This window comes from Neomonachus schauinslandi, chromosome 6 (genome assembly GCF_002201575.2).
Source record: "Neomonachus schauinslandi chromosome 6, ASM220157v2, whole genome shotgun sequence".
Taxonomy (NCBI): domain Eukaryota; kingdom Metazoa; phylum Chordata; class Mammalia; order Carnivora; family Phocidae; genus Neomonachus; species Neomonachus schauinslandi.
In genome coordinates this window covers 129079153-129092790 of record NC_058408.1, presented here as the reverse complement: position 1 = coordinate 129092790, position 13638 = coordinate 129079153, and the positions used below count along the sequence as shown (strand labels likewise).

Below are 13638 nucleotides of genomic sequence, written 5' to 3'. Positions count from 1 at the left end.
TTCTCTATTTTTAAAGGTTTCATAATGCTGTGATTAATCAGGAAAACTGGAGATTTTTCTCGAAGTTACTTGAGAATAGAGAAACAAGGCTGGTCAGTGCCACTGCAATAGTCCAGGCGAGCCCCCTGGAGATGGGAGAGTTGGGCCGGGTCTCTGAGGATGGGAAGGATACGGAAGGATGCTCACCTGGTGTGCCCTACAGGGTCGGTGTGAAGTGGCACTCAAGACTGTGAGGACCCCGCGTCTGAGGAAAGGACACCAGGGCTGATGCATGAACTTGACTGAGGCCATCACTTGGCGCCCAGGGTGACTGCTCGTCCAGGATGGACAGAGCAGGGGTCAGTGGGATTAGGGTCATCCCAGTCCCTGAGGTTTTCCCTATCTCAGAGGTCACCCTGGCCCGAGCGAGGGAGCCAGAGAGATGGTGAGTAGCTGGGGTCTGGCCACCTCACCCAGCCCCAGCCTACGCTCCAGGCCCAGGGCCCACTGACCCGTGACCCCAGGGACAGACCCCGGGGCTTCTGTGGCAGCCTCACTCCTCTCTCCAAGCCAGGTGGCCAATGTCAGAAGTGGGGGCCAGTAAGACAGGGGTGCTGTGGGTGGACAGCAGGCGAGAAGGGAACGATAGAAAGAAAGAGGCAGCAACACAGAGAGAGGGACAGAGACAGAAAGACCCAGAAACACACATGGAGGGACACCAAGAGTCACACACTCACACACACACACACTAAGGTAGAGTCAGAGAGACAGAGAGAATGAGAGACAGAAAGGGAGGGAGACTGACAGAAATTTGGGCAGGACATACATCCCACTCATTGGCTTCCTAGAAGCAGACAGGGAGGCAGGTGTAGGCTAAGTGGTCGGCAGAGAGGACAGAGCTGGAGATGAAATAAGGGGGTCTGGGCATGAATATCCCAGAGAACAAACGTTTGTTATCACTTGCTGTGCACTCAGCACCATGCTAGATGCTGCAGAGAACAAGGTTGCAGGCCAGATCCCTGCCCTCATTGGGACATGCACCCCCCACCCCTGAGAAGGATTAATAACAGGCTGACGCAGCCTTTCGGGGCCAAAACGGAGGTAGAGGCTCCCCCAGAGCTGAGGTCACCAGGGAGGCCTTGGTGACAGGGCTGCATTTGAGCTGCCTCTTGAAGAGCAGGTGGGAGGAAGGGGCAAGGCTGTTCGGTGGGGAGGATGGTGTCAGCAAAGGTGTGGAGGTAGGAGGGCATGTCTGGGTACATTTAGGAGGGCCTTGAATGTTAAGCTAAGGAAGCTGAGGGAGCCCCTGGTTACACCCGGGTAGACGAGTGACGTGCGGGAAGCTGTGCTTTAGAGACACCTGGGCTGGTCGGTGGCCGGACCTGGGGACAGTGGAATAAAACAGAGAGGAAGGTTGCAGGCACCCACTGACCCCTCTAGCCCCCTCTCACGACACCCCCTGTCTGATACTACATTCCAGCAACCCCAAACTCCTGGCCCATCCCAGGCTGCTTCTCACCTCCTTGCCTTTACCCATGCGGCGCCCTCTGCCGGGAAGGCCTTCCCCTTCCACAACCCCTCACCCAGCAAACGCCGAAACATCATTTAGACTCTTCGCAAGGGTCAGGCAGCCTTCAGGCAGGGGGAGGTCCCAGCATGAAAGTCAACACACAATCTCCCTGAGCTCAGCTGAGTCAAATTGTGTTTTTGACCAAGACCAGAAAATATCATTGGCCCCATCAACATCGTTGCCTTACCACACCCCAAATTTGCCTATCCCCCACAAGAAGCGCCACCAGCTGCTAAGCCTCAGGATCCAAACCCTGAAGAGAGGAAGGAATGGGCTGGGGAGGGTGGCGTGACAGGGCAGGGAACATTTGCCTAGAGGTGCTTTGGGCTGGCGGCTCACAGAGCAGTGACTCTTTCCTCCAGAGAGCAGGGGAGTGGCACTGGGGGACAGTCGGGGCCGGGCAGGGGAGCCTTTGCGGAGAGAGCCTGCCTCTGCCTTACGTCCGTGCCTGGCCCCAGGAAGCTAGGCTGGGAGCTGACCATCGCCCCTTCCTTGTCACCCCAGGCCCTCGGAAGACAGGACCCTCTTGTGCACCCCAGGCTTGCTCCCCCACCCCAATTTGGCCGGGAAGGCAGCCGAAGCCTCGGTGCTCCCCCAGACCCACGGCTGCCCACCCCCGCCAGGCCGGGACCATGGAAAAGTTCCGCATGTTCTTCCAGCACTTCCAGTCCAGCTCGGAGTCGGTGATGAACGGCATCTGCTTGCTGCTGGCCGCGGTCACGGTCAAGCTGTACTCCTCCTTCGACTTCAGTTGCCCCTGCCTGGCGCGCTACAATGCCCTCTACGGCCTGGGCCTGCTGCTCACACCCCCACTCGGCCTCTTCCTCTGTGGCCTCCTTGCCAACCGGCAGTCCGGGGTGATGGTGGAGGAGTGGCGCCGGCCCGCGGGGCAGCGGAGGAAGGACCCGGGCATCATCAGGTGCGGTCCCACACCACCCAGCTACCCGGGGACACGGTCAGGGCCTCCCCCGTCAGACACTGCCAGGTGACTCCCCAGGCCCGGTGATCCTCATGGGTATCAGCAGGCTCTCCCCGCCACCCCCATAGGCCCTATCACGTGAGCCCCTCCTTTCCCCAACTGGGGTAACATTAGCTCACAGAGACTCCTCAGCCACTTTCCACTCTGGAAACAGACATTTCTGTTCCAGTCATCTGTCACCCTTCGGTGGCCAGGGCTGGAGACCCGTGGATGATACAGGATTCCCAGGTTTTGCCCAGGTCACATCTGGTCGCTGGCCAGGAATTATAACTCAGCAAGCACATACATGAAGGGCCATCCCATGACACGTACAGCTGGCTCGCACATGTAGTAGGAGGCGTGACTGGCTTCAAGGCTGCATTCCCGCTCCCGTAAGCTCCCCCGGGGCCAAGGACCTCACCTGCTGTGCCGATGGGTCCTCAGAGTCTCCTGCTCGGTGCACTGCATCAAAATCAGCTGATGGAGTTTAGCAATGTGTAATGCCCCCTGACCGACACTGAGCACCCACTCGGTGCCAAGCTCTGTACCAAGTGCCACGTGTGCCCGGCCTCTCAGTTCTTACCTCGGCCCCGGTCTGCTCCAGGAGTAGACCCATTTTTAACGATGAGGCACCTGACGCAGAGAGGTTAAGTTTAACTCAACTGAGCCCCCACAGCTTGGAAGAGGCATGGCCCAGATTCAAACACAGGTGGACTCCCAGGCCAAGCTGACACCACAGCCCTTAGGGTTTTAGACAAAAGGTCTAAGTGCTCTAGATCTGTGGGTAGAGGCAGGCGGGGCTTGGGTTTCCGCCTGCTCACCATCTCCCCCTTTCCCCTATTGTTTGGTATGGACAATCGCGGTGTTCTCAAGCGTATGTAATGTACGTCCGTAACAAGTCCTCAGTTCCACCTTCTAACCACAGTGCCCCTAGAAAACACCAGAGCCACCCCGATCTACGATGTATTAGTAATTCACTGCTGGGTAGGCCATGCACCCATACACACCCCCCAGCATACACTGTTTTACGTTTTGCACGCGGTCCAAGTCAGAAACAACATCTGCATGCAGTTCTCAGCCGCCTCTGCTTCCTACTGCACTGGGGTCCCGTGCTCCCTGTGATTCGGCCTCGCGGCAAGGGTCACACGCACTGGCTGTGCCCTTTGCCTTTTCCTCTGGGGCCCAGTGAGTACAGCTCCACGGGGCTCCTGTCCTGTGACCAGCACCCAACCTCCAGAAGGGCAGAGGGCTGGAGAGGCCCCTGGCACAGTGGGGCGGGGGGCTTCTGGACCTGGAGGGAGGGGTCTGAGGCACTGCCTCTGGAAGGGTTATTGGGCAGGGCTGGCTTAGCTTAGCCCTCCCCCCGCCCCCCACCCCAGAAGCGGCTCTGGGGAGAAGGTGATAATGAGTGGGCCACTGGGGTCTGTCCTTCTGGGGACCCTCTGAGAACGTGGGTAGAACACACCTCAGAATTGTCCCACTGAGAGTCTAGGAAGCTGGGGTCCCTGTGGAGGGAAGGTTGATTGGGGTCCTTAACTCTCCTGGCTTCCAGCACCCCCCTCTGGGAGCAGAGGCTCCTCCAAAGCCCTCAGGCAGAGCCAGGCAGCTAGCTCAGGTCAGAGGCCCTCAGTCCTGCCAGTGAACAGAACTAGTCACCAAAGATCTAAGTGCCTCTGGCATGGGCAAGGAACCAGCAGAGCCTGCCCCAGCGGTAGGAGTAGGAGGCACACCAGCCCGCAGTGTTCCAGTCCTGGGACCGCTGGTCGGCCTTTCCTGACCTCCCGGGGCCCCAGCCCTCTGGCCTCCCTGCCTCTGCTGCTGGGACCTCTGCAGTGGGAGCCACAACCATCTCTTTGACCCAACCTCACCAGGTATCTCCCCGCCCTCCTGGGAAGTCCATCCTTGCATCCCTCCTGTGGCCTTCCTGCTGCAGCTGAATCCCAGCTGCCCTGCGTGACCCCTCCCTCCCTCTACCCCTAGGTATATGTGTTCCTCTGTGCTGCAGAGAGCCCTGGCCGCCCCCCTCGTCTGGATCCTCCTGGCCGTCCTGGACGGGAAGTGCTTCGTGTGTGCCTTCAGCAGCTCCGTGGACCCCGAAAAGCTTCTGGATTTTGCCAACATGACCCCCAGCCAGGTGCAGCTCTTCCTGGCCAAGGTGCCGTGCAAGGAGGATGAGCTGGTCAGGGACAGCCCCGCGAGAAAGGCAGTGTCCCGCTACCTACGGTGCCTGTCACAGGTAATTCGGGTGGTTCTCTCCCAGTCTGGAAAATCTCCTGCACTGGTTCCGAGGGGCGTGGGGTGAGGAGGTACAGATGGTTTCCTGGGGCCCCTCCCCACTGCTGGAAACACAGCCAAGGAGCAGGTGGTCCCTGGAAGGCTCAGGACCATGATCCACATACAGGACACTGGTGGGCCTAAAGAAGTGCACACTTTACCTTCAACACTTCAGCTAAGTCACCCCAGGGCGGAGACCAGGTGCCCATACCCTCCAGGAGCAGCTACTTCCATCCCTAGGAAGCTAGAGGACAAAAGCACTGGAGATATACTGCTCTGTCCTGTCCCCCACCCCATACGCACATTCTTGGCACCTCTCAGAAATAATACTCATTACCATTTATTGAGCACTTATGTGTCAGGCACTGTGTTAAGTATTTCATATGCATCACTTCATTTATTCTCAGAACAACCCTGTGAGGTGGGTACAATCATTATCATACCATTTTGCAGATAAGGAAACTGAGGTCCTGAGAGTTTAGTTCAGAGGCCCAAGTTGCACAGCTCATAAGAGGCTGGGCAGGGATCTGAAGTGTCATCATTCAAGCCCTCTGAACCACCTCCCTGCAATGCAGGTCCTCCCCAGACCCCTGGCTCCCCACACTGGCACCCACTCCATCACCCTGGGGGCAGACTCCAGCCCCACCCCTAGCCCAGACTCCAGATTCCTCCCAGAGCCCCACTTGGGGCTGGATCCCCCCAAAAGCATTTATATCAACCCACCACATGCAGAGCATGCTGGGGCGACAGGAAATAAAAACACAACCCAGCCCTTTGTGGGAGCCAAGACAAACTCATGGCGGATGCAGGCCCGTGTGATTGAGAGAGGACCAGTGCTTAGGACACATTTGATTCTGGGTCAGACTCTGCCTTGGCCACATTACTTCCCCTCTGGGTCTTAGCCTCTCCTAAAAATCAAGGGAGGTTTGGTCTCCTCCACATGGAAGGGCCCTCCAGGCTTAAACTCTCTGGGCTCTCGTTTGTGCACTAGAAAGAGTGTAGAAGCTTCAGTCACACCAGGTTTTGTGTCCTGACTCAGATGGAGGTTATCAGGCACATAAAATACTCTTCATGTGTAAAACACTCACTCGACTATTTTAAATTGGTAAGAGGAAGGGGGCATCCTGAGAGAGGCCAATGAGAGAACTTTGTAAACCACATCTACAAATGACAAGCGTTCAAATATGTCTTTGTGGCTTAGAGGACTAATTTCTCTGCCCCAGGAGCACACAGTTGCTCTGGTCTTAAGCACAGCCTTGGAGAGACTAAAACTTTGGGTGGGCAGAGAGGAGGGAGAGGTGTCGGGCAGGTGTGGGCTCCAGACTCAGGGAAGTCTTCAAGTCTTTCTTCATGCTTGGCCTGGAAGACTGTTCCCTATTTATATCCTATATAACTATTACTCATCCTTTGGTGCTCAGCATCCACCTCACTGTTCCCTGAGCCTTCAAGTTCAGCTTGGGTGTCCCTCCTCTGTATTCCCATAATCCCCTAGACATCCCTCAACATGGCATTCAGCCAGTCTATCACCAATCTCATTGTTTCCTCCACTAAAGTGTGAGTTCTATGAGTCCCCAGTGCCTCTCCCAAAATATAGGACGGGTGGCTTCATAGATGGGATTCATAAGCCTGTGTGAAGGTAGCTGAAGGACTAGATAAAAAAACAAAAGGATGATGCCTGGATGGAAGGATGGATGGATGGGTGGATGATGGGTGAGAGGGTGGATGGGTGCATGGGTGGAATGTAAGGTTTAGGTTTTCAGCTGAGACTCTAACAACAATGTTAACAGGAGAAAAACAGTTTCTTAATGTGCACAGTACACATCATGTGGGAAAAACCTGAAACAAAGAAAGCGTAACTCAAAGTGGTGGCTTAGAACTGCAACTTATCTGCCATCTTCAAAAAGAGCAATACCTTTGTAGAGCAATGGCAGGACAAAGGAGAGCAGTGTTAGTCTCCAAGGGCAGAAACTGTGGGAGGTCAATAAATGACCGGACACTAATAGAGTAAGGTTTTTCGGCAGATTCCTCTGGTGCTGTCTCTGGGCTGATAAGAGTTGTCTCCCAGTAAAAAGAGAATGTATTTCCTGCCTTTAGGCACAAAAGGGGAGGGTAAAGAGAGCTGTTCCTATGGTTGCTGCTTCTTGTCTTCCATTCAAGATAATTTTGATGTCAAAGAGGCATATTGTGGGGTGACGTATTCTGGTTTCCTTCAGGAGGAAGGTTGGGACGATGAATGGTGGGTGGGTGAGTGGATAGATAAATGGAAGACAGGACAGGAGTATGGGAACAGGATTGGATGGGTAGGAGGATGTATGATGGACCGTCGGAAGGTCCGCAGCAAGGATGGCTGGATGGGACACTGATAGATACGTAGTCAGGTGAGAGGACAGATGGATGGATGCAAGGATGAGACTGAATGCAAGCGAGGATGGGTGGAGGTGGTTGGTAGGATGGATGACTCAATGGGAACATGGATAGATTTGGGGAGAGATGAGAGGGCTAAGTAAAGGGAGAGACCTTGGAACACCCTTGCCATGCTGTTTAGCACCCGACCTCACCCACACCCAACCTGCTACCCCCACCCCTACCCACCCCCCCCCCCAGGCCATCGGCTGGAGCATCATCCTGCTACTGATCGTCGTGGCCTTCCTGGCCCGTTGCCTGAGGCCTTGCTTCGACCAGACGGTCTTCCTGCAGCGCAGATACTGGAGCAACTACGTGGACCTGGAGCAGAAGCTCTTCGACGAGACGTGCTGTGAGCATGCGCGGGACTTCGCGCACCGCTGCGTGCGCACTTCTTCGCCAGCATGCAGAGCGAGATGCGGGCGCGGGGGCTGCGGCGGGACCCCTCGGGCAGGGGCCCCGAGCCACCCGAGATGCCCGACGGCCTGGACGGCGGCGGAAGCAGGAAGGCCCACCTGCGGGCGGTTTCCAGCCGGGAGCAGGTGGACCGCCTCCTGAGCACGTGGTACTCCAGCAAACCGCCACTCGACCTCGTGGCATCCCCGGGGCCCTGGGCGTGTGGCCTCAACCACCGCGCTCCCACGGTGGCCCCAGGCACCAGGCTGTCCCAGCATACTGACGTGTAGGGACCCCAGCAGCGCCCCCACATGAAATGACCAGGCTTACAACGGTCTGGGGGCTTTCCAGGCTGTGGGGATCCCGAGGCAGGGCAACCTAACCCTTGCTGGCCTCCTTCCTCTAAATAGCCCAATCTCTGGGGCGCCTGGGTGGCTCGGTCGGTTAAGTGGCTGCCTTCGGCTCAGGTCATGATGCCGGGGTCCTGGGATGGAGCCCCACATCAGGCTCCGTGCTCAGCAGGGAGCCTGCTTCTCCTTCTCCCTCTGCCTGCCACTCTGCCTACTTGTGTTCTCTCTCTCTGTCAAATAAGTAAATAAAATCTTAAAAAAAAAAAAAATAGCCCAATCTCTGGCCTAGTTTCAGGGTGTGGCCTCCGGTGCACTCTAAAGCAGTGCTTTGCAAACTTTAGGGTGCTCACTGTTCACCTGAGCTCTTGTTCAATGCAGATTCTGATTGGGTGCATCTAGGATTGGGTCCATGATTGCATTTCTGTCAGGGTCCCAGGTGATACTGAACTTATGAACTAGCAAGAGTCTAAGATCTGCAGTGGATTCTGGATCCTGGATATACAGATTCTAAATTTCAAATAATAATAATATAATAACATCTAATATGCTTCAGTGGTGCTTACTACATGCCAGGCATTGTTCTAAGGTCTTTACAGATATAACTCATTTAATCCTCATGATAACCTAATGAAATAGGATGATTATTAGACCCATTTTAGAGGAGAAAACTGAGGCCGAAAGAGGTTGAGCTGCCCGAGGTCACCCATGTGGGAGCTGGAATTTGATCCCAGGAGGTCTGGCTGCTACATAAGTCTAAGCTGCTATATGCCTAGGCCCTCTAGAGAGTTTGTGTATTGGTTTTCAGTGCTCTGGTTGGGTTTCCTGCAGCTTCCACCAAGTTTCTCTGGGCAGCTCCAGGTGTGTGGCGTATGGACGAGATCTGAAAATCGGGGCAGGCAACCCCCACACTGAACTAGCACCCCAGGTGATTTGATAAGTTCCAATGTGGTTTGTTTTAAGATTGATTTATTTGTTTCAGAGAGAGAGAGAGAGAGCGGGAGAGGGTGGAGGGGCAGAGGGAGAGGGAGATAGAATCTTCAAGCCGACTCTGTGCTAAGCACGGAGCCTGATACGGGGCTCGATCCCATGACCCTGAGATCTGAAACCAAGAGCCCAATGCGTAACCGACTGTGCCACCCAGGCACCCCTTATAAGTTCCAGTGTTTAAGAACCTCTGCGCAAAGTGTGAGTGTGGGGTCTGGCTAGGAAGGAAACCACTTGAAACACCAGGGTTAAGTCTTGCTGGAAGAACTGCCACTCACTCTTTGGCAGCCCAAACAGGAAAGGTTGGGAAGATCTAGCCTCTGAGCTCCTCTGGGCCTCCACCCCTCCGTGGTGACTGTCACCATACACATGTGCACACTCACACATACATACACATCCTGCTCTTGTCTCCATCAGCACAGATGGTGACCACAGACAGGCAAACCTGAATTCCCCCCATGCATTTCTGGTCCTCAGGGCCCAGGCGGGGGGCAGTGCAGGGGCCCCTGGTTGCCCCCCTGGAGCCCAGTCCCCTCCCTATCAGGCAATCTCTGCTCTCCTGAGCTCTTGCCAAGAGACCTTCTGGCCAGACAACCCTTGCAGCCCATGCAAATGTTTGAAGTGGAGCAGGGATTGGGTGGGGAAGAAGGAGAGAGATCTTAGACGTAGCCCATTCAGCACAGGGGAGCTCTCAGCTCAGGGGAAGGGGGCTCAGGGACCCCACTTCGGGCTGCAGGGAAGCAGCATTTGGCCCAGGAAAAAGCCACCAACTGCAGTCAATAGCCCTGCCTTCTTGTACTGAGCACTTATGAAGCACCTAGTGCGTAGAAAGCATCGTGCCAGGGAATAGGGAAGAGAGAATACACAGATGATATACCCTGCCCTCAAGGAGTTCACTGTCTGATACAGGGACAGAGATGGGTACAGAAACAATTATAATCCAAAGCAAAAGGTATAAGTGAGACGATAGAGGCAAGCCAGGTGCCACAAAGATTTAGCAAGGAGAAGAATGGCTCCAAGCTGGGGGATCAGGGAAGGCTTCATTTGAATGGGTCTGGAAGGAGGGGGAGGGCTCTGACCAGTGGATAGAGAGATGGGGGTGGGGCCGCAGGGCACCTACAGCGAGGGAACAGCAAAAACAAAGGCAAAGGACAGTGTATGTGTCACTTATTCATTCAGCAAATATTGATGGAATGTCTGGAGTGGCAGAGAGTAGGACAGACAGACGGACAAAAGTTCTGTCTTAATGGCACTTCCAGTCTGGAAGGGAGATACGACATGAGCTAGTGAGCACACAGCCAAATGGAAGGGTGTGCCATTCAGCCTGGCAAAAGTGAGGGACCTTGGCTAGGGGGCTGAGGAGCCCACTCCCAGTGAGTCCCACCAAGAGTTGCTCCCTGAGCCCTGCATCCAGTGGCACATCTTCTGGATTGTCAGCCCTTGACAGCCCTCAAATGTGTCCCTATCCTCTTCAGTCGCCAAATGATGTGGTTTCAAACTCCAACCTCTTTGCCATTGTCCATCCACCATTTGCTCATATCCCATGAGAGGCCTGGGGCAGTGCTTGCCACCCCACCAGGGAGTGAGGGACACGGCTGGAAGGCTTCCACCTGCTCCCAAAGACCCTCACCTCCCAGGAGAGCAGCCATCATGGGTGCCCAAGCCCATTCCCCCAGCCCCAGCCAACTCTGGGTGATAGCCCTCCTGAGCACACCTTGTACATAGGGCCTCTCTCCTGGGAGACACAGTGGCAGAAATGTACTAGAAGCTGCCTGGACAACGGCAGTTCTGCACGAGAAGGGGAAGATGGCAGGAGTCTTGGGGGTTTAGGTCAGGACTTTGGCTTGATCCTGCAGGCAGCTAGACATGAGAGCCAAGAGTGTGTGAGCAACGTCAGGGGGAAGGACATGGCAGTGATGTTTTGACGCTGCAGAAATGGGCAGGGCCAGAAAGAGAAAGAGAGAGGCTTGAGTGAGAAGAGGAAGGAGCAAGACCTTTAGAGCTTTGGAGGAGAAAGCGGGGGCGGTAAATGAGAGAAAGAGGAAAAATCACAGAGGAAGAGTCCAGAAAAATGCCAGGGACGAGGGAATTTCAGGATGGGGGAAGGAGAAGCAATAAATCCAGAGCTTCAGAGAGACCCAGGAGTAGGAGGAACTGAGGGAAAATCATTGGGTTTTGGTAACTGTCCAGGGCAGGGGACTGCTCACAAAGGGAGGTGTCCTGGTGAAGCAGATGGGTGGGTTTCTGTAGGATTCTTATAAATCCCTGGTCATGTGTCCCCCCACCCACCCACACACACCCAGGGTTATAAAGAACAGGTGGGAGGTTTGGAGCCTGCCCCTGTTTTAGGATACTGATATGGGAGGGATCTTAAGCACCCCTGTTTAGGGAAAGGCACCAGGACCCAAAAAGTACGATGAGAATAGAGGAATCATGTCCACACTAACACACTTCCACTGCCAGGGTCTCATAGAAGGTAAAGGAGTTCTCTGCTGAGAGCCCAGCTCTGCCCAGCTCTTTGGGGCCAAATGAAATGATCTCCCCTTGTCTCTACTTGATGTGCTCTGCAGGGGAAGGGCAGAGAGGGCTGTAGAATAGGGAGAGTATCCCTGAAGGTCTAGAGAAGAGCAATGGGAGATGGTCTGGGGTAGAAGGGCAATGGGAGATGGTCTGGGGTTGCAGAGCAGAGGTGACATTAGTTGTTACCATGATAATGAGCTTTGAATGGGCACCAGCCCTTCCTGCCCACCCCTCCCACCCAGGCGCCCTTCACATAAAGGAGGAACCCGCTCTCAGTCTTCCCCACTCTGCTCACAGAATCTAACCCCGGCAGCAAGCCCAGAGCCAGGGTGGCAGGACTGTCTCCTCTTTGTGTCTGAATTCCTGCCTCCTCTCAAAGTTATCTTGATCCAAGGCTCTTTTTCCCCTTATTCACTTATTCATGTATTTATTCATTCAGCACTTATTAACTGAGCATCTACTAAACCAGCCACACTGGGCCAAGCATTGGGAACCCAGCAGTGAACAAAAGAGGTGTGGGCCTTTGACATTTATGGTCCAATGAGAGCCCCCGATCGTAAATAAACACACCCCTCCAAAACAAGGAATTCAAATTGTCATCAGTGCTGGGAAAGGGAAGTACATCCCGGGGGCTATGAAAGCCTGTGTCAACAGAACTGTCCAAGCTAAGGGTTCCGGAACCTCTCTACAGACGGACCATTAAGTTGAGGTCTTAAGGATACAGGAAGGCACATAGCACATGCAAAGATTCTGAGATGGGGAGGAGTTTATCCTGTTTGAGGAACTGCAAGCGGGCAACTGAGCTAGAGAGTAGATACTGGGAGCAGAATGGCCCCGGGGAGCTGGCTCTCACATGGGCATATAGAACCTGTTAAGGATTTTTTTTACTTCAACCATTGAAGGAAATTAAGAATGTGGTCATATAATCAGATGTCCACTCTTAAAAGATCACACCGTCTGCAGCCTGGGAGGAGTTTGATAGGGGCCAGTGTGCACTACAGAAGGAGGCAAGAGCTAGTGGAACCAGGATTAGGGTGGAGATGGGCAGAAATAGTAGGTTAGAAGTATCTAGAACTCTGGGTATTCTTGTTTGTCAGTGTCCTGCTTAAAATGTAATGCATAGAACAGACCACCATTAGGTTAGACCAGGATGTAAAAATAAAATGCAGTCAACATCAAACCAAAATGTCAGTCCCTTAACACAACAAAGATATATTTCTCACTCAGGCCAAGTCTGAGGTAGGTAAACAGGGAAGGGAGGGCAAGAGGAGAGGAGGAAGCCTCCTCTGGTTACCTGGGGACCCAACTGACGGAGACTCCCCCCATCTTGGGATGCCACCATCAAGACACATCGTATTCTCCAGATCCTGAGACAAGGAAGTGAATGCAAGTAGTTTACGTGGAAGCTGCTCCCAGGAAACACCAAAAAAGGAACAGGGGAGGTAATATAGAAAGGGAAGAAAGCCAGCAAAAGGTGGGGAGCTGGCCAGACACTGCTGTGAGCAGGTCTGGGAGCCGTGCGTGGGAGTCATCCCAACCCAGGAGGGAGGAAAGTGGAGTGTTTATTACCAGTTTCCAACCGTCATTCGCTGGGACACTCACTGAGGCACCTCCAGCTCGCCTGGGGCCAAATGTCTCAGGTGTGCTGTGAGCAGCCTTCAGAACGGACTGGTGAGTGCCGGCAAGGGTGGGTGGGGCCCAAAGGCACCTGCTACATCGGTGTCCGGGGTCTAAGAGACAGAAGAAAAGGAGCAGAACAGTGGTAAGAGGTGGGGGGTTCTATCCCAGAACTCAACCACATGGCCCCAACCTACCTGGAGCATGGGCTGGGAATTGTAGGGAAGCACATAGAATATTTGATGAGCACTATTTGTTTTTGCCACACGTAACGACCTCCAATACAGTTTGGCTGATGCCGGAGAGAATGGCACTATAGCCTTCTTGGGTGAAGACTTCATACCTCTGATAACACAACCTGACAGCACTTGACTTGCTTCACAAGCACATCTCACTGACGGTCCCTGCCTCCTCCGCGGCCCTGCCCTCTGGGTGTTCCCACAGCTGCGGCTTGAGGGCAGGGCCCACTGGAGCACCGCACTCGTGCCCTCCTACGCAAATCGGGCATTTTCCTAGACGTACAGCACCCACTCCCCAGGGGCCCCCTTTGCATGACACTCTTGACTCCTCCAAGCCGGAGGGACCTC

At 54.5% G+C, this 13638-nt stretch overlaps 1 protein-coding gene across 1 annotated transcript; it reads left to right on the top strand.

Annotated features, from left to right (window-relative positions):
* The first annotated feature begins 2181 nt into the window (after window positions 1-2181).
* On the top strand, window positions 2182-7870 carry CALHM3 (calcium homeostasis modulator 3). The gene is given in 4 exon segments (XM_021700183.1): window positions 2182-2468; window positions 4488-4743; window positions 7386-7569; window positions 7572-7870. Coding segments are annotated over 4 exon segments (1026 nt in total).
* Window positions 7871-13638: the final 5768 nt, after the last annotated feature.